The sequence below is a fragment of the Limanda limanda genome, chromosome 1 (assembly GCF_963576545.1).
Source record: "Limanda limanda chromosome 1, fLimLim1.1, whole genome shotgun sequence".
Classification (NCBI taxonomy): domain Eukaryota; kingdom Metazoa; phylum Chordata; class Actinopteri; order Pleuronectiformes; family Pleuronectidae; genus Limanda; species Limanda limanda.
The window spans coordinates 30,569,840-30,594,645 of record NC_083636.1 but is presented as its reverse complement, the minus strand read 5'-3'; the positions used below and the strand labels follow the sequence as shown (position 1 = coordinate 30,594,645).

Sequence of the window (24,806 nt, the reverse complement as noted above, 5' to 3'; positions counted from 1 at the left end):
TATGTAAATACTTTATTTCAGGAGCGGGTTCTCTCTTGAGGCTGCCATGCTTTTCACAGTCGTCCAAACTGGACAAACTCAACTCCTTTAGAGTTTTTTTATGACAACTGAAGGCTACCACAGGTTCTCTTTCCTGTTTGGAAGGAGCGGGTGAGGTGAGGGGCATTCAGCTGCAACGTGAAGTTTTACCACTAGATGTCACTTGATTTTACTCGCTGACATTAAATTTTTTTAAATTAAAATGGAAATTCTAAGTTTTGATCTCAAACTTGTGAAAATAAAAAGTGTATTTATACTTAAAATTTTGTTTTTTCAATTCAAATATAATTAGGCTTCATAGCGGCAATGCATACCCTTCACATGGGGTAATTGCCCTCTATAAGAAGGGCCAGAGCCGCCTCCACCTGCTGAGGAGGCTGAGGTCCTTCGGAGTGTGCAGGGCTCTCCTCAGGACTTTTTATGACTCTGTGGTGGCCTCAGCAATCTTCTACGCTGTGGTCTGCTGGAGGGGGGGTAGCACGGACAGAGACAGGAGCAGGCTCAACAGACTGATAAGAAGAGCGAGCTCTGTCCTGGACTGTCCTCTGGACTCCATTGAGGAAGTGGGGGACAGAAGGATGTTAGCCAAGCTGGCGTCCATCATGGGCAACACCTCTCACCCCCTACATGACAATGTGGGGTCCCTGAGCAGCTCCTTCAGCAGTAGACTGTTACACCCACGGTGTAAGAAGGAGAGGTTCCGCAGGTCCTTCATCCCGGCTGCAGTCAGGCTCTACAACACCAGCACCACCTGATAATGTTGTAGTCCCTGTCTATTATCTCTATCTCCACTCAACCTCTCACCATAGCTGTATTTGTATTTGTATTTTTCTTATTTATTTTTTTTTTTGACTCAGATCACTACTATGCACAATAATATTCAACACTTTACATCTATATTTATATCATGTTCACTTATAATGGTTACATTGCAATATTTATATTTCCATTATGCTATCTTGTAGTATTATTTATATTATGGTCACTTACTTTTTAATTATTTTCTGTATCATGGTCACTACTGTTGCAATATTACTTATAATATTTTTGTTTTCATTACAATAACACTTACATCATTCCACTTTCTCCCCAGTACCTGCTTTTGCTAAGTGTCTGTTTTGCAGGTTGTTTTTGTTTTTGTTTTTGTTTCTGTACTCTCATTATGTGTAGTTTTTAGTAGTGTACATATTGTGATCTTTTTTATTGTGCTTCGGCACTGTTATTTAAATTCTGTTTTTCTCTTATTTTGCTGTAACAAGTGAATTTCCCCGTTGTGTGGATAAATAAAGAAATCTAATGTACATTTCTTTTTCATTTTCACATGCCTGTGTAGTTTGCAGCTTTTTTGTGTGAATCAAAAATCCCCAAAGTCTGAAGTAAAGAGAGTTGATTTCTCCCACAGGAAACTCCTAAAAAGTCTAAAATACCTCATTTGGATTCCAGGATTTTTTTTTACCTCTTTATGATCAACATCACAAAGATTCATGTCACCGCAGAGCCGGCACCATTGTTCCCGTGGCTATGATGGTGTCAGTGTGTGCGACTGATCGGGAAGCCTCGGGGTTAGTGGCATGACGTTTGCCACACGTGCTTTGAGCTGCTGACCAATCACAAAAGAGTGGGTCATTTGACCAATCAGAGCAGACTGGCATTTTTCTTGGTGAGTGAAAATGGAGCATTTCATAAAGATTATGAAAAGAGGTGCTGCCGAAATTGACTGTATTATACAAAACATGATCATTTTAAACATTAAAGTGTACATGTAAGTGTATGCCACACATGTAAGACCCCACATGCCCCCCCCCCCCAAAAAAACAAAAACAAATAATAATTGTTATAAAATGTGCCCTTTAAAGTTCAAATTAAAGTAATAAAACAAACTGGTAATTGCCTCCTGTCTAAAAGAGCAGCATCTCATTCAAACAAATGACTTCCACTGTCTAATCATTGCTGTTTGCAGAATCAATAACCCTTTTACAACCACCACATGTGACAAACACACACCCGTGAGCCGCTCCTGGCCTTTACTATAGTGCTTCCAAGACAAGAGACCTCCAAGAATCTGCTAAATACACCCACTTCCCTCTCTCCTCCCCTCTCCTTCTCCTCTTCATTAAGTTCAACTTTGCTCCGCTCAGAGCTGAGTGCAGACCTTCCCATGTAAAGTAAAGCCGTGTGGACTCATTGCTCAGCTATGCAGTAGAGAGGAGGATTAGCCTCAGCTCAGCACCGGTACGAGGATCTGGGCGTTTGGTCTGTTTTATTCATCACCTGGCTGATTCAGAGCGACACCACCACACTGTCCCTTTTCTTTTACCCAAATCTCCTCTTTTCTCCTTTTTTTTATTCTTCCTCTCCTCCTCCCTCTCTCCTTGCACCCCTCTTTCCCCGCTCTCATCCATGACGCTTCTCTCAGAGGACCAGTCTGTGCGGCCCCAGGCCTGCCAGGTGCCGGAGCCTGGCAAACACATCACCTCTTCCTTGGACCAGTACTCGACAGACCACACTGGCTTCAAACAGGACTACATGGACAGTGGCGAGAGCGGCGTTTTTGGGGCCGTGGAGCCCCCCAGGCGCTCTCGGGGCCGCCTCATCCTTCACGGCATGGTCATGTTTGGAAGGGAATTTTGCTACGCCGTGGAGGCGGCCTTTGTCACGCCAGTGCTTCTGAGCGTGGGCCTTCCTCGCAGCCTGTACAGCCTGGTGTGGCTGCTCAGCCCCATCTTGGGCTTCCTGCTACAGCCCATCATCGGCTCGGCCAGCGACTACTGCCGCTCGTCATGGGGCCGGCGAAGGCCTTACATCGTGGTCCTGGGCATCCTCATGCTCATGGGACTCACCCTGTTCCTCAATGGAGATGCTGTCATCTCAGGTAAGGGATTGGGTGGGAGTGTTTTTTGTCTTTTCCAGGGCCAGACAGTGTTGCCGTCAATTTAAGAAGAAGAAGATACACTTTATTTATCCCACACACATGCACAGGGACACATAGACACACTCATGCAATGGGGAAATTAGTCCTCTGCATTTATCCCATCTGGTGTGATCTTTGGACAGACACACAGACAGCCATGTACAGCGCCCGGGGAGCAGATGTTAGGGGAGTAAGGTGCCTTGCTCAGGGGCACTAGACAGGGTAGGGAGAATAGTCTTTTGATCTTTTTTGGACAGATCCAGGTTCGTCTTTATGTTGTTATTTTATCCAGGTAAGTTCTTGTTGAAACTCTGTGGAGTCGAACCAGCGACCTTTTTCTGCCAGTAGTCCAAGTTTCTGCCACTAGTCCACCGCCTCTCCCTTTGTTGTCCTGTCATATGAGAAAATGTATTCTTGTTTTGGAGCCGGCTTTGCTTTGATTGAAGGGGAAATAAGAGACAATAATTAATCATTTCTTTTCATCTCGGAGAAACAGTCGCATTGTAGAAGACGCTGTGGAAATTTGACAGCACTTTGATCTCAATTCTGCTCTTGTTTGGAAATATGCAAAAAAAGGAATTGTGACCTGTCTCATGAATCTCAACAAATGCAACGTTTTTTATCTTGATGTTTCTGTCAGCATACCGCCGCATAACATCAGCTGGTTTCTGCCATTGTGTACCATCATCAAGGCCTGTGACTTTATTGGATTTTTTTTCCCTCACTGATACAATGATTATAGCTTTTATGTTTGTGCCCTCGAGCTTCGTCTTATCGCCCTGACTTTTTAAGGCTCAGGCTCCAAACTATACCAGCGTCTGTTCTCTCTCTGTGGGGAAGACCAGACATACCATCAGGGAAATTAAAGAAAGATTAAACTTGTTAAATGTTAGGCCGTGATTTTTCTGGCAGGCTACAACCGTTAACTTGTGACTGAAGTTAAATATGTGGTTGTGAGTCTGCTACAGCGCAGATAGATTGTGAGTAATGACCGGGAAAATCCTATTGTGCCTTCACTTTGAAGTAGTGGCTGATAACGTTTAAAACACCCAAACCGTTACATGGGAATCTGCCAGGGCCCAGGGCGACTCCACGAGATGTGAGTCCTGAATTTTGGGAAAAGACGAACAAAAAAAGAAGGAGATAAGTGAGTTGATTTACTGCAGAGTCGCTGTGGTGCCGTTTTGTTTCCCACTGAGCAGCTCCGCGGGATCACGGCGGAGTTAAGTGCACATGTTTCGCCAACTTTTGATTTTCACAGTTGGCGGTTTTAACTTGGGATCATGGGGCTTGAAAACACATCATCAGTGATATCCTGATCGTATCTTTTAATTAAAGGATAAGAGGATGAGAGAAAATTACTGGACATGATTTTAAAACATCCGAAATGTAGTTTTTTAACAGCCTGCTACACATGAAAAGTAGGAATGAAATGTGCAAAGTATACTAGTTGTGATTTGAGGGCTACAACAAATTATTTATTAGTCTGGCGGATCGCGGATGTTTCTGAATCGGGGGCAATTAAGAGGCCGAGACTTACACAGAGCACCCAAATATGTCCAGCATCCATGCATCCCTCCTGCTTCAGTAAGGACAGAGACACTTAAGGGGTCAATCAGATCCACCCCTGTTTTTAGTCAAATGCAGAGCCCTTAGTTAAAAGCTTTGATCATAAGAAACCCCCTTGTCTAAAAGTCCCTTTTACTTTCTGAAACGTTCTGTGCTTGTTTTAGTTTCTATTAAAAAGACTTGTCTCTATCGTCATCATACGGACGATAACGTATTTCCCTCCTCCTGACGTGCCCCTGATAAGCTGATTACATTCTTTGGGTTTCTGGGGGGGTTGTCGTAAATCTGCAGGAATCATGTGTGGCATAATGTTTGCATTGTTGGAGCTGCCCCTCCATCTAATCTGAGAGAAAAAGAAGAACGGCGTGTTGTTGCATGTGAATTGCTCTAAGGACTTTAAATTGTAAATTTCCTAGAAATAGGTCAGATTCCAAGTGAAAGAGGGTCAGGAGGTGCTGATGTAACTCACTGTGACTTACTTTTCATGACTTGAAACCTACTTCATCCATCCATCAATCAAATCAACCAACCAACGCCTGCCTGAGCGCCCAACCCAACCAACCAACCAACCAACAAACCAACCAACCATCCATCCATCCATCCATCCATCCATCCATCCATCCATCCATCCATCCATCCATCCATCCATCCATCCCTCCATCCATCCATCCATCCATCAAACCAACCAACACCTGCCTGAGCTCCTAACCACCCAACCAACTAACTAACTAACCAAGCAACCATCCATCCATCCACTTGGTGGTTGGATCCAATTCCAGCTGACATTGGGCGAGAGGTTACATCAAGGACAAGTCACCCGTGTATCACAGGATGGAGGCAAAAAGACAAACAACCATTCACACTCACATTCACACCCACAGGATATTTAGACTCAAGAAAACCCATGCAAACTAATCACACTCTTCTATACTTCAATATAGAAGTATAGATATAGAAAATGACAAATCCTTGTTTTAATTTACATGTGTTTTGCAGGTGATTATATTTTTGTAGTGATCTCCAGTTCTGTTAAAGAGAACAGAGAACTCGACTGGACATCACACTTTGTCAGGCTTCTACTTTTGTCCCCTGTCACAAATAATTGGTTTCTTTGGGGTGACAGCTGTTCATATTGTCTGTCTCTGTGCGTTTCCACTGGGATTCCTATTTCCGGTGATGTGGATTATTCTTTCCAGTGCACCTGAAAACATTTGACACGTCTGTAAAATGAATATATGGATGCTGAGCTCATCTTATTCCTATGATTTAAATCCTCTGCTTTGTTCTGTTTTGCAGCTCTAGTGATTGACAGGTCGGAGAGGAGAGTATGGGCCATCGTGGTGGTGATGTTCGGCGTCGTGCTGTTTGACTTCGCTGCCGACTTCATCGACGGGCCCATCAAGGCCTATCTGTTTGACGTGTGCTCGCATCAGGACAAGGAGCGAGGTCTGCACTACCACGCGCTCCTAACAGGTCTGTAATAACAGAGCTGCTGCTCCCACTCTGCCACACATTGCGTTTATTTATGATTATTTATGATTATTTATGATTATTTCTGCGACCAGCCCCCTGAATAAATCAGCATTCATTATTTGCTCGCTGAGTGTTTTAGTGGTAATACTGCCCTGTGGGCAGCTTATAGATGAGAGAGTATCATTAAACTCAAGACCAGCATATGGCAGCCGTTCTCAGAGTTCAGCTGGATCTGGTGTTACTGAATACATGCACGTGGGCGGAGGTAGACCACACTGTGATGATTTCCCGAAACTGTGTTGTTGTCTTTGTGTTGGCTGCATGTCTTTCTACTTACAAGAGTCAAGGAGAGGACAAAGAACACTTCAGTTCGGGCTATTGTAACTTTCTTTACACAAGTTAGGTGAGAGCACTGATGATGAGACGCCCTGGGAGGTCACTAGACACAGAGTGAGGCCGCAAGATGATTTCCAGATATTTAAATGCAACTTTAAAACAATTCTTAACAGCATATTCTAGCCAAAATTCTTCCATAAACTAATAAAAGAACACACGTTGAATTCAAAATAAAACTTTGCAAATAATCATTTACAGAATGAATGACTATCGTAGTTTAAAAACAATCAAATAATAAATATAGAGCATTAATCCTTTTCCTGAATAATGGGAATTAACTTTATTCTGCTGTTAAATATCTATGTATGTTAAAAGGATGAAGAGTGTATGTGAGAGGACTCACTCCCAGTGATGACACCACAGATAATTATTTCCCAGGTTCAGTTTCCCTCCTTTTTTTAAATCACTTTCACCTCCATCAGGGTTTTCACCTCTGGTTTTTTCACTTTCTTTAACATTGTGATATGCGTTTTTTGACATTTTCGCCAATCACTTCCTGGCATTGCCCGCTGCACCCGGCTGCGCCACATTAGAATGTGATAATTGTTTATCCAGGTTGTCACTGAAATCTTGCCAATACACTTATTTGTGAATTATATACCCCCTCTTGGTTTTACGGCTTAGAATAAATAAACGTTTCGTTTCATAATAAATCTCTCAGGGAATTACATACTCTTTCTTAGGGGACTCCCTTCATTGTATTGAGAGAGAAGAATTGCCAGCGACTATGATACAGATAAATGCCTACATGTTTGCCCCTGTTTAACCCATCAGCCCGCCTCCCTTCATGTAGTGAGGTTGATAAATAGACTCTTAAACTGTGATGACACACAACAGATGTATTTTCACTTTTGGTCAAGAGCCCTACATGCAGCTGACGTGAACACGGCATCCTGGATAATGTCAGTTCTTAAAGAGTTTTTCACATGACAACTTGAGGACCCATCAGCACTGCCACTCCCCACACTTTGTTGTATAACAGCAAAATATTTCACAAGCCAAATCAGCCCCTTTTCGGTATATGAGGAGAAGAAACAAGCTGAGTTAATACTGTTAAAATTACAATTAGAAAACTGAAGGTTGCATAAATCTGTGATTTACACAGCAGTCATGTGGGAAATGTCATTTTTTGATATTCTCCTTTCAAACTCCATCTGTGCTCATCTAACCTTCAACGGATACTGCATGTGTCAAATGAGGGCAAACCGTAGAGAATTAAGAAAACATCATTTCGTACATTGCTTGGTGTTGGTTTTTTTTTGGTGTGTGCACTGGCTCAGCTATCAGCAGGCACTGGGTTGTGGGAGCAGGCTGTAATCCAGCCCTGAGCTAGTCATGTGCTGCAGTCATGGGTCTGGGCTGAGAGAGAGACAGAGGCCAGGCACATGACTCCCTGCCACTGCTGGCATGTGAGGTCTGAGGAGGCAGGATCCAGAAACCGTGGTGTGTTTCTCAGTGATTCATGTACTGTTTTTTTCATAAGGCTTATCACCCGCGCTGAACCCTGGGAGTAAATTCCAGTTGTGAAACATTATTAGCAATACTTGGAGTTTCACAGGCTCTGACAACAGCGCACAGGTCATTGGTCAGTGACTTTCTACAGACTCACGTTAAACTGGACACAAAAGATGGAGCAGTCGTGGAACCATTTTCACATTCACTACATCTGGGTTTTTATTTGGATCTGCCCCCAATTTGCACACACGATTTATTTTCATGAAGATCCATGAATCATTCTCTGGATGGCATCATCAATCGCCCCCCCTATTTTGATTTAAACCGAAATAGGGTCTATCTATCTGATGGATTTTCATAAATCCGAACCACAATCTTAAAGACGTATGTGATCCTGTTACCTTTTATCTATTGCCACCCTGAGGCTGACATATTTGTGAGAGTATCAATTGTTTCATCTGGCCACAATTTGAATCTGTCCAATACTTTGGTTTATGACCAAATCACTGCAAAACATAATGACTTCAACCTCTAAAACTCTATCTTTTGGTGAAAGTTAAGTGATCGCTTCACTGTTTGAATGCATTAGTAAGTAAATAAATCACCATAATGAACTGCTTCGATATTTGCCGGAAATTCTGACTTTGTTAAGTTCACTAGTACGTTCAGCCTCATGTTAAAACTTTTGAGTTCAGAACAAAAGGCCATTACAAGGACTGTTTGTAATATTTATATCAGCCTGGTTATATGTTTTTTTTTACCCTATATTTTATTATATTGTTTTTATTTATTCAAGAGTGTGGTACCTCAGTTTGAGAGCAGGACAAAGCAAACGTTAACACATTCACAGTTAGAGTGCGAGCGCAGGGTTTTGAGCGAAGACATTACAAAATCTGACTGTGTAATCATCCTGCTCTCTAACCGAAAGAACACACTCTTGAATAAAGTGGAAAACAAACAGTAGATGCAGTAGATTGCATTGTTGTGGCCGAAGAAACGTACCCTGTTTCAGAGGTGACTGTCATCAGTTATTAGTGGGATGCTGCTCAAAGCTCCTGACAAACTGTGAAGACTCTCAGAAAGTAAACAAATTGCACAACATCATCTCCTGCACTTATTTCTCGTTGCAGTAGGCGTACTAACACTCACCGGCTGGTGTACAGCCTGCTCCCTCCAGATGTTTATAGTGAACCTGTACTTTCTCATCCAATTTACCTGATTTTGTTATTTGTATCTGAAATGTCGGAGGCGGGAAATTAGGAAGGAAGGACCCCTAGAAAATAAAATAATGATCTCCTCTATGTATCCACAGCAGGTTCAGACTCAGACTAACCCACCAACACACTGTTTTTTTGAATATCTGTATTCCATGTAGCCAATAGCAAGTTCATATTTGTATATGCATTGCTGGCCAGTCCTGCATTGCCTTGCCAAGCAGTTAGCTCACATACTACAAAAGTAAATAAGGTTGACTTTCGAATTCGCCTGGCATCCTCAGCACTACAGAACTTTTGGAACTTCTGCTGGTGCCCGGGTTATTGTTGGAAAACTCTGCGGCTGCATTTAGTATGGACGCGCAGACACTGCTGGCAGTTGCTAACGTTGGCTTCCAGACCGGGTCTTATCTTTCACAACACAACCACCAATGCTGAATGCAAAGTGTTGCTACATCTTTCTTCCAGCTCCGCCTCATCAAGAACTCCCTGCTCTTACACCTCTCCCCATTATGTTCCGAGCCTCGGCAGCTGAGCAACCAAATGCAGAGCAGACAATCTGAATGACGAGTGAATGGTTACATGGGTTTTCAGGTGTGTTTAAATTGACAGAGATCATTACCGAGATGGAGCTAAAAAGCTTTTGTGGACAGAGATTGTGGGGTTTTAGCCATCATGGTGATTTCGTATTGTCAGTTCAGTTGGATTGAACATCTCTGCACACGTTAAACAAGGCCATGATTACACCTGGCTACATTCACAATGAGACCATAAATGAGAATCATATTATCCATAAGCACATTCAGCCTGATCATAGCCTGACGGATGTGCTAGTGTGAACTCTGTGTGATTGTAAAGCCAGAACTTTGGACGTTTTGTTATTCTACCCATAAATGTATATGAGCCACTTCGGTGAAAACTGTGAGCTTCATTAGGTTTGACAGGAAACAGTTTTTTCTGCTGTTGAGTGAATCTGCTAAAGTTTTGATGGCCTATTTAAATTCAGTTGCACCTGGATCAGATTTTGAATCTCCTCCTCTCTCACAGTGAGTCACAGCGATGTCTCTGTTTTGCTCTGTTGCGCTGCAATACAAAAACGTCAGAGCTATTGTAGGGGCTGAAAGTTTTGTGCTCAAGAGGACATCAGTGACACAGAAAGACAGCGGAGACGGATCTTGAATCAGTGGGGTGTGTCACGCCGAACACAAACGGAGGTCATGCGGAGGCAAGTGAAGCGGGACTTCTGAGGGGTTATTACTTTGCCTGCCACTCGCTGGAGTTTAGAAAAAATACCTTGTATTTGAGGTGACTGACTGTAGAGGCCTGTATCTGCTCAGGGGACAACAGTTTGATGAATCGCTGAACCAGTTCATCAGACTTATCAATCAAATACATTTCCATCCCCCCTGCGAAGGTCAAGTTTTCACCCAAATTTTTTTCAACATTTCTTCCTTTTCCCTCCTTTTTTTTAACATATTTACTCAATTTCTTAAACATGCTCCATAATTTCTATTCAATAGCCTAAACATTTTGACACACTTTCCACTAACCCCTCACCCTAACCCTTTTCCTCAGTATCTCCAACATTTCTCCTTGACTTCTTTAACAATATTCTTTAATTTCTTCATCATTTTCTTTGATTTCTTTATTTTATTTTTTTCTATTTATTTATTATTTTGATCTATGTGTTTGTACAGTTTGGTGCAGATCATCAGAATAATTCATGCCTTCCTTTTATTTGTCTATGATAATAGTGAGATACATTTGGTGAAATGTTTGGCCTCGGAAGATGAATGTGCTCTACCACGTGTCATTTATATTTTTTCCTTTACTGTAAAAAACATCAAAACAAAATAAATTATTCGCTTTGTTTCCTGATTCTACCATGTTTTGTGTGAACAAAGGCTTAACGGGCAATTAAAGGTCTTCAGTAAAGCAGATCGGTACGTCTTTTTTGACCCTGAAGTACCTGGAGAAAAGATGGGAGAGTTGATGAGAGCATCACAATGGAGGATTTTGCAACAGTAATTAGGAGGTTTAGAAAACTACCGGCGACAGAATCCACGGTTCAATATTCATGTCATCCTGCCATTTGAAAACAAAATAAGTGCTTGTGTAACATAAGTATGAATGCACTTTAATCATTACTATTTCCAATTTGTATTTATGAATTTTATCTCTATTGTTTTCATAAACTATTTTTGTTAATGTTGTTTACTGTTGTGAAGGACGTTGCATGAAGTCAGCCTTAACTACACAAAAGGAACACTACAAAAACTGCAAGATAAACTTTGAGGAAGAAAATGTGAAGAACAAGCCTGATGATTGAAAGCAGCATATCCAAAAAGCAGCTTCACTATATCAACTTGTATTGTTTTAGCTACATATTGCTGTTCCCCCGAAGTGGAACGAAAAACCTGTGAATCTAGTTTATCGACAGTAGGTGTATGATTATATAATATTACTTGCCAAACAAACACAAACACACACACACACTGGGGAGAACCTTTCCTCATAGAGATGCTCCCGCAACAAGACAGGTACAACCACAACAGAATTGTGATTCTACTAAACCTGCCATCACAGACCATGTAGCCTCGAGGCTGTGTCCCATTCTATTGACGTGAAGGACCACACTCTCCTCTGTGGCCTCTATCAAATATACTGGAAGATAAAGGATGTTACAGTATCTGAGGGTGTATTTTGTCTTTGTAATAATTGCCATTTTCTATCTGCATGGGGTTTTAACCTCTGCCTCTGTGCGTTCCAGGCCTGGGCGGGGCCTGTGGTTACCTGGTGGGCGCCATGGACTGGGGTCATTCCGTGCTGGGGCAGCTGCTGGGCTCCGAGTACCAAGTCATCTACTTCTTCGCAGCGCTGACCTGGGGCATTTTCCTCACTGTTCACCTCTTCAGTATTCCAGAGCAGGCTCTGGGCAAAGACCCATCTGCCACCAACTCGTCACCTCCCAGTGCCCTGCGCACACTGGGATCCCACAGCAATGGTTACGGATCAATGTCCAAAGAGCTCGTCCCCACCGTCGTCCCGGTGTCGTTCCCGGACCTTAGACCGAGGTCGTTCTCTGCTCTGGGCGAAGCCAACTCTGTCACCTCCAGTGCCAAGCAGCCAAACAAAGAGGTATGTGATGTGCAGGGTGAACATTTACTCATTTACTTTAATTCTAACTCGTCGTTAAATTTTCTAAACTACTGCTCACCCTGGTCATAGAAATGCATTGCATGTAGAGGGAGAGGATAGAGAATGGATGTGCAGTGTAGTAGTGTGAAGTCCTGACACAGTGACGATAGGGACTCAACCCGAGGGGAACACAAATGTCTGTGTAAATTTCCATAGCAATCCATCCAATACTTCAAACACGAGAGACTTTAATTGAAAAATGGAAAATTTATTGCCATGGAAAATGAGAGAAGGTGAATGAGAGTTTGTTGGGCGTTGAGACCCCCTCGAGATGTCATGGTTGAATGGGGGTCTGGCTGCAATGTGAACGAAAACACACTGGGGTCCAGACACTGGCGGTAGTTGAAGGGACCCAGAGAACGGAGAGGAGCTGAGCGAGATGCGTGGACACTAGATATGGAGACAGGAGGTCATTGGGGAGGAGGAGGGTCGCAGCGAATCACTGAAATGACAGCTGGCGGTTGGGGCTCAGGAGGGGGAGTGGGGTTTACTTCTGCCGGCCGAAGAGTCCTTGGGTAAGATAACTGTCCCTGACGGCTGTGACTGCAATGTATGAATCTGTTTGTGAAAGTAAATACAGACACAACTGTCCTGTGAAAGTAAATACAGACAGACCCCTTAAGACCATTACAGCCGACAGTGAGAGAAAGAGAACAGATTTCAAGTTTGGCAGCAACAGCGTGATTGGCTTATTGAGATCATGGCTGACTCTGATTGGATTGCCATAAACCCCCAACAGTCCTGATTGAACTAATTTAACGCAAAAAAATACCAGGTGTCAAACCAATGAATCACCAAAACCATTAGGATCCATCCCCGGGAACAAGAGCATCTGAAAATAGGGCCAAGGCCAAAGGAGCCGTCCCGCTATCTCCACCACTAAAAATATTCTCAAGTTTGAAGCCGCTCACAGGTGGAAATATGAATATTAAAAGTTTTCAAACTTCAAGTCGTTAATGAGGCTTTTCCCTGCAGACGAAACTCCTCAAATAACCTGCTGAATCTTTCATGGCGTAATGGGGGTGGAGACAATTTCCTGCATTATGCATGGAGTTAGTCAGCGTGTACTGATATATTACATCTTTTTTATTCTATAAACTCAATCATCAATCCCTTCCGGCTGAGCTTCAATAAACATTATAAAGAGAAGAGTTTAGCAGAGGAGTTTGGATCATAAGACTTTGATCAATCATCTCTGACAGTTCATCGTTTATCTAAGATAGTCCTTGTCCTTCTATTAATTTAGTGCCACACAAATCAAAAATATTTTCTGTGCGATTTGTGATTCATGATTGATTGATTCAAAGGGATTTATTGTCGATATTTTTTCGGCATTTTAAGTTTGCCTCTTAATCCTTTATTATGCTGTTTCCGACCCTTGAGCGACATCCTCAGTGTGAGTCATCTGACATCGTCCCTCATTCCTTTGCTTAAGATCTTGAGGGGGCAGACAGTGGCTTTTTATAGCTGTCGTCAGATGTGTGATTAAGCGCAGCTTGCCGTGTAAATACCAGTAGAGTAGCAGGGGCTAGGAGATCGGGCGGATTAATAACATATATCCATAACAGTGTAAATAATCCTGTCAGTGTTGTTGCTCATGGCAGTGATGTGTGTGATGTTTGTGTCTCTACCTGCAGGCACAGAAGAGGATGACATTCCGGTCGATGATGAAAGCCATCATGAACATGCCAAGCCACTATCGCTGCCTGTGTGTCAGTCACCTACTGGGATGGACGGCCTTCCTCTGCAACATGCTCTTCTTCACCGATTTCATGGGACAGGTACTGATTTTGTGTGTGCGTCTGCATAGGGTCATGGACACATTTAATTAAAAGGAGCAAAGCCATTTGTGACAAAGACAAATGGCCCGTCTGCCTGTTTGTGTTCTGTGTGAAGCTCCTAATCACAGTTCATTTTCCACTCACTCCAAGAGACTTGAAGTGAATGGCCGTCATTAGTGTCGCTGTCATTACCGGCTCATGATTTTAATTTTTATAATCAGTTAATTGAAAATGCATTCTGCTTGTGTCAGCCTCCAGAGTGTGATTCCTCCACATTGTAAAGGGAATATTTTGGACCAGACCGAAGCAGACACTTCAAAGTGTCACCTATGGCTCCTTTGGAAAACTGTCATAGGCTTTTTTCCCCCCACGCACATTAGAGACTCATGTTCAGATTTTACAAAAAGGATGAACTCAATGAACGGCAGCGGAGAGAAGGGCAGGACAAACACAATGATTTAACAACATCTGAAAAGGTGTAAACCAAGTAAATATGTGAACTTACTCAACTAACAAAAGGCACCTGACTAAAGTGATTCCAGGATGCCGTGCTCCAGAGGTCAGGGTCCACTCTGTGCAGAGTGTTGCAGGGAAGGGTGAGGCAGAGCGATGGTGCTGCTTCTGGAAGGTAGAGCTGAAGAAGAGGCTGCATCCTCTTTCTATCCTCATACAGAGTCGTTTGGAATCCCTGCTGGTCCCGTTTTAGTCTGAAAACTCGAAAGTTGGAAAGGATGATGCAGGGACCCGCTTCCCGATTGGATTTTATCAGACATCTGTCTCATTAGCATGCACGTGCCAGGGCACGGATATTGCTGGTATGAAGCTAAAACCTGTGATGATTTTGGTTTTAAAATGTAATTTAAAACAAAAACATGTCCATGTGGATCTGGCCATGTGTTGGTGGGGCTGTACGCTGGCTGAAGTAATCCTGAACACGTTAATTTCATGTAAGGAGACAGAAAACATATTTGAAGCTTTGCAAAAAGCGTTTAACCACGAGTTTGAATGACGTTGGTGAAAAGTTGAAGGCTTGATTCTGTCTGTATTTGGGTGGGTTATTTGGAAGTATAGAGACCGGAGGAGTTTTAGGGGACAGGCGTTCACACACACACACACACACACACACACACACACACACACACACACACACACACTCACACATACAGGCTGAGCACTTGACAGAAAGTTTAAACTTCCCAACGCTTGATAGATAAAACAACTCATTGATTAATCATGAGCGTGATCGTTAGTTACGGTCTTTCAAATTTCGCAAGGCATCTGAATTTTACATTTCAATTAGCATATTCAGTACTCTGTTTCTATTGCCGTTCAAATTCAAATTTATTTTTCGTTAGCATAATATGTCAAGAACAGCTTTACCACAATAACCTTGGGGTGTTTTGAACAGCTATCCACAACCTCACCAAATAAATACATCGTTAATAATAGAAAGAGGCGTAAGTAAGAGATACATTATGAGGCACAAAAAGGATTCTATATACAGTGGGATTGCACATGGTCTCATCTCCTTCATAGTGTGCAGGTGCATTAACCAAGACATCAGTGGGTGAGATAAGCTGCTCACACTGAGGTGTTAGATGTGGTTAATCAGGAGCCTTAAGGCCTGCAGGTATAGAAGCTCTTCATCAACCTGTTTCTAAATGAGAAGCTGCGGTTGGGTGACTCTGTCTCTGTCTGATGAACAGGCTGAGCGCTGGTTTGCTCCAGACCCTGATGATTCTGTGGGCCCCACTCAGACAGCACAGCTGATAGATGAAGAGCTGGTGGGCTGATTAGGAGCTCAGCTCTTTCTTACAGCCTTCTGGGGTTTTTTGTTACGATCAGCGAGGCGGCAACCCCCCCCCCATCACCAGACAGTGACGTAGCCAGTGTGCTCAATGCTGCTGTAGAAGCTGGAGTCTCAGGCTACATCCCTATTACTACTTTGTCGTTTGAAAACCCTTTAACTCTGCTACTAGATACGTAGTACGAGTAGTTGGAAATGCTGCTGTTCCCGTGTAGAGTTTTAGTCGGGAGATGTTTGGGAAAGAAGACCTGGACGCTCATAACCACTTGCTGATTGGGTGTTTCTCTTCGCAATATCCTATCACATGACCCCCTTCTGGAGGAAAGAAGGCGACAATAGCCTTGGCTACCAGTGTAGAACGCGACTTAGATAATCAAATGCATGCGTTGCTGACCTTGTTGTGTTTGCTAACAGCTGTTGTGCAGTTAAATTCTGCATCTTACAATCATGCAACTGCTGACAAGATGAGGGATGGACAATTCAATTTGTCAACAACCAGATAATTTGTCATTCAGAGAAGAAATCTGAGAGCAGATGTTTCTCGTAAGCAGCCCGAGGTGAAGAGCTGAATCTGGAGTGTTTTCATCTACTCAGATGTGCAGGTTAAATTATTTTAATTGCTTCATGTTATTGTAAAATGGAATTCAGGTATTTAATGCAATGAAACAATTATTTGTCAGCCGAACTTGATGAGATTAATCATTATCGTCCCTTAACATTACTCATGAGGCAAAGTGACACAATTAAATAAGATGAAATGTGAGGGACACGATCCATTAATCCCTGTTCTCTGTGGAGAGAGATAGGTGGAGCAGGGTGGTGGTGGTGGGGGGGGGCTGCCTTTATGTATGTGTAATCCTCTGTTGATGTAAAATAGGGTTATAAATGCTGCAGGGTGTCACAGTGTGAATGCTGATCAAAGGATGCACTTCACGTTGTGACGCAACAGCCAATGCCACGCTTCACTAAGACCTAATGCACCGGCTCAAAATCTGAAATTGCAGACGTTGTTATCGTGGATAAGAAATGTGTAGCAGGTGGCTCCCATGTTGAGTTAAAGGGAATTGGCCTCCAGTTGGTTAAAAAAAAGACGACCAATATTTATATGAGAAGCTCAGTGGTTAGATGCTGTAGTACTTCATAATATAACTTTTAGTTTATGTCCCTACAAGAATCAAGTACCAGCAAATACAGTATTTCCGGTATTTGATATAGGTTCAGTGACAGGATTCAACTTTAAAAGGGTAAAACTTCCTATCACAACATGCAGCTTAGCATGTTGTGGGAGGAAGCCAGAGTAAATCCACGCAAACACATGGAGAACATACAAACTCCTCAAACATATAGAACTGGTCAGCTCCCTGTGAGGCGACAGCACTCTGTGTATTTATGAGAATTAATAATAACTTGGTTTCCACCTACGTGCACAGTAAAAAACGTTCAGGTTTGTGCACTTGTCAAAAGTCAACCAGTCACTGGGTTCAGATTTAAAATAATGTCTCCTTCTTTGCCTCAAGACAAAAAGAAATCCCTGTAGAGTGGAAGCAACCTTCTTCACCCTTCAATCCTGCTTTTTCTCTGTTACACTGCAGTAATGTATTTTATATATATATTTTATATACTCTTGTGTGTTCTTATTTGTTATTGCACCGCATAAACAGCCTAATGCATTTTACATTACACAGTAATTTAACTCTGCCTCTGTTTTCAAAAAACGAATAAAACTCATGATTAAAATGTATTTCTCATCTCCTCTGAAATATCCCCTTGCTAATCCAAAGTGCTTCGGACTCTTGTTTTCTTCCTCTGTACCAGTCACAGTATTTGAAAGTAATGACCCTGAATGTAAATAGCATACTTTTGCTGTTTCTCCTCTGGAAATGAGCAATTTCTTCTTTCCTCTTTTTTGCAGATTGTATACAAGGGAAACCCTTATGCAGAGCACAACTCGACAGCCTACGCCACATATGAGAGAGGAGTAGAAGTGGGCTGCTGGGGACTGTGTATAAACGCTGTGTCGTCTGCTCTCTACTCCTGTAAGTACACGTGCAACAAGTGAATGGATGTGAAATTAACTCTATTTATCGAATTCTCTCAAATGTAAAAAATGCAATATCACAAACTTAACTCATGACGTGCATAAATGTGTTATTGTTGATTGATTGATTGATATGTGATTCCAGCATGTATACTGAAGGTTGGAAAAGAATATGCAAATGTGGGGTAAAAGCCAGGAAAACAACCAAAGACTTAAAAAGGAATCAGATGAGCTGGTGAGCACCTCTAATCAGTTTGTTCTAGGCCATGCAGACCGTTAGTATGGTCACATGGTTGGACATTAAAGAGGAAGCTACGCTCTACAGCACTGATGGGAACACACGTTTTGTAGACTGAAACAAAGAGTTAAATGGTTGTGAAGAGAAAACACTACGGATGGTGAAAAAAAGAGAGCTGCGTTCTTCATATATGAAAGACACCCCTGGAAAAGGGTCATGTTGGAAAATGGCTTTACAGCAAAATGTCAGGCCGGTTGTCCAGCAGCTGATGCTCAGAAGATGCAAATCTAGTCAGATCCTGCAGAACCTCCAGCTGTCCTGTCAGGAAGATGAATGGCTTAATATTCCCTCTGAACACCGTCCGTGTCCGATCAGCTACGGAGAAGGGTTTGTTTGAAGTCACTGATCAAAATTAGATTTAAGCTGTTATTGAATCCTCGGGTTCTCTTTCTTTCTCCACCAGCGATGTGAATGTTCGAAGAAGGCAAAAAAAAAAGGGCACGATATCAGCGCAATCACATTGTGTTCATGACCAATTCAATCAGAAAACCAAATAATTCAAAGAGACTCACTTGATTGTTCTTGCCATTGTGTGGGTGGGTGAATGGCGGGAGAAAGGTGTGGGTGGTTGCTTCCGCATTGATCATTAAAGCCACTCTTAATTAAAATCACCCAATCCTGCAGCGACATCATTTGCTCCTGTGAAGGACGATGAGCTTTTGTGGGGAAACTATGTCGCTCTGGGCAACGATCACTTACTTTTCTTCTTGCACGACATGCGTCAGCCAGCCATTAGCAGGCCGTGCTTGAATGAAAGACGTTTTCCCAGAGGAAGGATGACTTGTATCCATTGAAATCCAAACAGAATGTCTGCTATATTGTGAAAAGTAAGGAAAATAACAGTTTGGACAAAAAATGAAGGCATTGATGCTGCACCTGAGGGGGGAATCTGGCTCTATTTATAGTCTGGGTGCTGAAGTTGATGTTGCTACTCTAGACAGTCAATTACACGTCCAGTCAGCTTTCATTCTGCAGGGACTTAAACACTATGGCAACATCTCAGAGAGGTGAAGTGCTAAAAAAAGACAAAATTTAATACCCTGAATTTCGTATTTGGCGTTATTAAAAATCACAATCATCCAAGAGACATAGTACGTCCTGAGTGATCTGATCACAGCTCTATGTTGTGAACAGAACCAAGATGCATAGAGGACGTATTTGAGATTTCATCACTCATACCTCTTTAAAACCATAATAAGTGGATATTTGCACTAAACTCACTAAAAAAATGCAATTGACTCTTTTCCCATTTCCACAACAGAGTTTGCCCCATTGTGTTTTTTTTCCTGATGAATCACGTTCATCAGGAAACATGATTCGATGTTCGATGTCATATACAATGTCATGTTCGATGTCATATACCTGCCAGGAACTGAAAAGCTCTTGCCAGAGTTGTATCTTGCACGGTACAAGAAAATAATCGCTGTTGCACGTTGTGCCGGAGACGCACACAAAAATAAGAACACAAACGTTCACAGCTATTTCTGCGCCAATGCCCGGGAGATCAATATGTATCAGAACGCTTTGCCAGAAAAGGTGCAGTGTCTAGACTGTCAAAGTAAAGAGGAAGTCAGTGAACTCTCCAGGGTGTCTTGTTTCTATCACTGTCTACCAGAGCCAGAGCAGATAGAAACCTGTGTTCACCGCAGAGTCATTTGATCTGGGAGCAAAGGAGGATTGTATCCATCCATATCCCATTGCAGAAAAAAGCCACATGTCACTGTGTTAGTGGGTTTTTAGATCAGTGGAAAAGAGGCTTTAGAGCACATTCAGAGGTGGTCTGGGACACACGTGACCACATTCTTTTGCAGTGTGGTCAGAAAATGTGTCCGGCGCCATACATTAAGGCCCTGTACTAAGCTGGTCTCTGACCTGCTGCAGTTTCATAATGAATCCCAAGTACATACAACTGAAATATTTATGGCCACATCACATGTTTCTGTTAAACTAAATTACCATAAACCAAACATGGCTTAACGCAGGAGGTAAACCCCGTTGGCGATAAGGGACAACAGCTGCCCCCTGAACGTTGACAATTCAAATCATCAGTTTTGAGACCTCCAATCGACTTAAATTTCTTGAATCACACGTGAGATCACATGTGAACGGTTGTTCTTCCCGTGAAAATATAAATATGAAAATTGCTGTCTTGCGGTCGTCTCTTACAGGAATATTCCTGATGAAGACCTTTGTCAGTCATATCAGATTTGGCTGTTTAATACGAATATATGACCGTTCTGTTCAAGGTGACAGTGATTTTCACTTGATGTACTAAACAAGCCGAGACTACTTCTTAGTCAATGTCAACTGGAATTGGCTCCAGCCCTCAAGGATCCTCAAAGGATAAGCGGGTTGGGTCAATGGGTGGATGGATGATGGATGGATGGATAGCACTTTGTGGAATGTATTGAGTTGCTGTGCAAACTGTAAAGTCAAAACTTCTAAGCGGAAGGCAGACTGACAATTAGTAACCTGCTGAGTCATGAACCCTCCTGTGTTATGTTCTGCATTTGTTTAAGGGTTGTTTAGTCTCTTTAAACTTGGCCCTGGTGACGCCAAGTCTGAACACCGTAAAAGTGACCTCCTCTGTGTTTGTGTGTTTTTCAGATGTGCAGCGTTTCCTTCTCCCATACATTGGCCTGAAAGGATTATACTTCATGGGCTACTTTGTGTTCGGTATGGGCACCAGCCTGATCGGCCTCTTCCCCAACATCATTGCCACGCTCATCCTGTGCACCGTGTTCGGTGTCATGTCCAGTACGCTCTACACCATCCCATTCAACCTCATAGCAGAGTATCAGCGTGAAGAGCAGGTAAAGAGATGCTTTATTTTTTCAAGGTTTAAGTTTCAGAGTATAGATGCAAAGGATCAAAAGACAACCAAAGACATAACAAAGAGAGCTGGGATGTGTGCAACTCTCAGATTAGTTAGGAGGAGCCCTGGTTTTCAATGACAAATGTTAGCATAGAGGAAGAATGCATAGCTGTTTCGACTAAGCCTTCTTCAGTGTGACAGTGGCCTGTGGCAATTTATTAAAAACAAACAATGTTATATTTACATTCATTGTTACCCACCAAAACTCCTCAGGACTGTACATTTGCGTGTAAGGTGCAGCAAGGGGTCAAAAGCTCAGCAGGGCACCTTTGACTTTTCACCCATGACTGTCAGTCAGTTTATTTCTAAAGGGTGTTTACTAAGGGGCAATCTGCAATCAAAGGTGTTGATTCACATAACAATACAGATAATACAAGCAAAGGGAGCCATATAACAATGTCCACTAGAAGTGCAATGATTTGTAGATTAATTTAAACTATTTTAAAAATAAAATAATTATTTGCATAATTATCAGAGCATTTACATCCTGTATAGAGGTGGGTTCAAACTAGGATTGAAAAAATAACTGATCATATTGGACGACCCAGCAAATATTATTCGAGACACAGCCTACATCTTATTTGGATAAACCAAGCAAAAGTTGCCATTGCCTGATTGGGATATATACAGCAGGCGTGCAGGTTATGTATATCCATTCCAATGAATACTCCTTGTACTTTTAGGGTTCAGGTTTCCCATAGGTTTCCCACAATGCAACTGGAGGCTGTCTGTCACAACACCCTTCCTGGTTTTGAGTCAAAACCAAGCAATTACTCTGGAGAACTCCCTCCAGAGCAACAGAGGTCATTATTCATAATTATTTCCCCTGACTGAAGAGTAATTCATTGAGATGGCTAAAATTACCTTCATATCTAAAAATAGTTAATAGCCCCTATAACCCAATTTACTTTATTACACTAAGATAATTCAACCAGTGATAATTATGTTGTCCAGGAAAACAGGTTCTATGTTACAGCCATCAAATGACATAATATAATGAACGGTGTTACAAGGTAAACGTTGTTGTACAACTCAAATATGTAGGTGCAGTGAATGAGGACAGAGAAGTCAACATTTTTATATTTAATAGAGAGTAAGTGAGTAAGACACAGTTGACTAAGATTTCACATGCAAACTTTTATTTTATCATGTAATGCTTACATTTATATTAAATATTGATTCAACCTAAAGATCTCTGAAGCATTACTATGCAACATATACACATTTTACTATATAGCAGTAAACTTTTAAAAATATTTTTTGTCCATTCGCACGCTGAGCTCAATATACCCAATATATACATCCATATTTCAGTTTTGGTCAGAAAAGCTATAGACCAGTTTATTCCCAGTGTACTTGACACACTGGGAGCACCAAACTAGAGGCTACTATTGACTGCAACAATTTTGGCAGCACAGGTTTGCAGGAGACGTGGTTTGTGGAGCTCAGATTTAAAACTCCCTGTGCCAAGTCTCTGGCATTTAACAAAGTGTGTTTTAATATCAGGAGAGTGCAGATCTGGAAGAAGATTGGGTTTTCCATTTTTCCTAAAGGCCTCTGAAAAAATTATAATTTAATTTTGCTGGATGACAACTGAAACTCATTAATTTGCCATTTTATACAAAATGACTCCCATTCAGAACATTATGGAACAATTGGCAACTGACAGCTGCTCATGATACTGCTTGAAAAATGAATAATCCAATAACGATCATATTAAGAAAACAATAAGTTCAATTAGGTTGCTGTTAAAAAATCAATAGGTGCTGAAGAAAGCCTTGTTTTCAATAGCAGCTTTGATGGGTCCTCGTGTCCTCAATCAATAAATCAAGTTCTCTGGTGATAACGTTCAACATTTAATCGCCCAAGGTGCCGCTGAATCCATTTCCCCAAGTACTGATTGCTTTCTGCCATGGACATCTCTGGTAATGGAGGAATTGATAACATCAGATATCGCTCTTCTTCCCCCTCCACCTCTTCTCCAATCATCTCTCTTCTTCCAGGAACAGTTGGCGATGAAGGGAATCAAAGAAACTCAACGAGGCACCGGTGTGGACTGCGCCGCGCTCACTTGCATGGTCCAGCTGGCTCAGATCATCGTGGGGGCGGGGCTCGGCGCCTTGGTCAACCTGGCAGGAAGCGTAATAGTGGTGGTCCTCTCGGCCTCGACCGTGTCTCTGTTAGGTTGCATCTTCATCGCCTTCTTCATCAAATACGTGGAATGACTCTGCTCCTATAAACTGTATTTTAAATTGTATTTGTTTTAATAAATAAAGATTCTTTATTGTATCTATAAAATGCCTTTGATGTTTTTATCGATTCCTTTAATTGGATTTAAACCGTCATGCACTGAGCTCCTGATATTCTCCTGACATTTTCCAGAGGGGCTTTATGTGAGAATCCAAAGTTTCGAGTCAGTTGCTGCGTACATTTTACTTGGGGGCTGGCGGGAAAAGTTCAAGAAAATGTCCAAGTGAGCTTCTGTTAGAATACAGTAGGAATTTGGGAACATTCGGCGATGAGGGCAAACGCTGCTGTCAACGTGCTGTAAACAAAAACATGTGATTGATGGAAATAGATGTGCATTTGCCTGCCATACCTCCTGCTGCGTTCTTCAAATGTAAATGGCAACTCCAGAAAATGCCCATACCCAATCCATTCATTATTGATTCAAAACCTACATTCTGTTCCTTTAGTTTGAAGGTTGAGCTTCACTGAGCAGAATGATGAACAGCATATGCAGAGCTTGGAACTAAAAGGCTGTTTTTCTCTGCTGAAAGTTTTCAAATGCTCATGATCTCTACTACCTCCTCATTATATTTCCGCTTCTGCTTCCAGGCCGAGAGAGTGAGATCAGTCGCTCCCTCACTTTTCAAAGCCTTTTTTCCCTCTTTTAACACACTGTCATCTGCAGAAGTCAGTTGCTGTGTCTGACAAGGCCATACACATTGCCTAGGCTTCAGTTGTTTATCGCTGTGAATCAGGCCCATTCAAATGCGATTTTTTTATGTAATTCCACGTAATATCTACAATTGTTTGAAAATGTATTTCAAAGCACCCTGGAGATCAATCGAGATATTAGCTTTTCTCCTGAGGAACTCCCATTTCTAAGTATGATTTGAGTCATTTTTCCTCCAATAACAGATTAAATGCTGTGTGTTTGTGTGTGTGTGTGTGTGTGTGTGTGTGTGTGTGTGTGTGTGTGTGTGTGTGTGTGTGTGTGTGTTTGTGTGTGTGTGTGTGTGTGTGTTTGTGTGTGTGAGGTGCATTTTATTCATTTTATATCAGATAAGACTGTGGAATGTGCATGAAATTACGCCTTTAGCTTAATTAAACAAATAATTAAAACTACAGCTGTGTTGATCTGATGCGGTGGGGAATATTAAAATGGGTTTGTGAGACTCCCATCTTCGTCAGATATGCATGTATGGGTTCTGTTTCTAATTTCATTCGATTCTTAAAGTTTGAAGACAGAATTAAACCATGGCATTTGATTAAGTCCTTAAACTTCTGTTATCTGGTGGTTAAATTATGGGTCAGTGCTGAGCCCCAGAAGGACAATATTGAGCTATTGTTGTGGTGATTTGCCACCTCGAGGGTAATTTTTGCAGTATGACTGCAAAAAGTCAAATACACATTATGAAATCACTTTCACATTAAACCAAACTAATTCAAGGTTCTGTATGTGTTTGGTATACATAGGTACAGGTTTGAATTCCTGCAGGCACTAAGAGAAATTCAATAAATGTTGT

The 24,806-nt window shown here is 42.0% G+C and overlaps 1 protein-coding gene across 1 annotated transcript; it reads left to right on the top strand.

Annotated features, from left to right (window-relative positions):
- Positions 1-2,439: 2,439 nt before the first annotated feature.
- On the top strand, positions 2,440-23,279 carry slc45a2 (solute carrier family 45 member 2). Its single transcript, XM_061080358.1, has 7 exons — positions 2,440-2,911; positions 5,816-5,992; positions 11,828-12,195; positions 13,893-14,036; positions 17,756-17,879; positions 20,787-20,992; positions 23,058-23,279. The coding sequence occupies exons 1-7, from the start codon at positions 2,440-2,442 to the stop codon at positions 23,277-23,279; spliced, it is 1,713 nt and encodes a 570-aa protein (XP_060936341.1).
- The last annotated feature ends 1,527 nt before the right edge of the window (positions 23,280-24,806 follow it).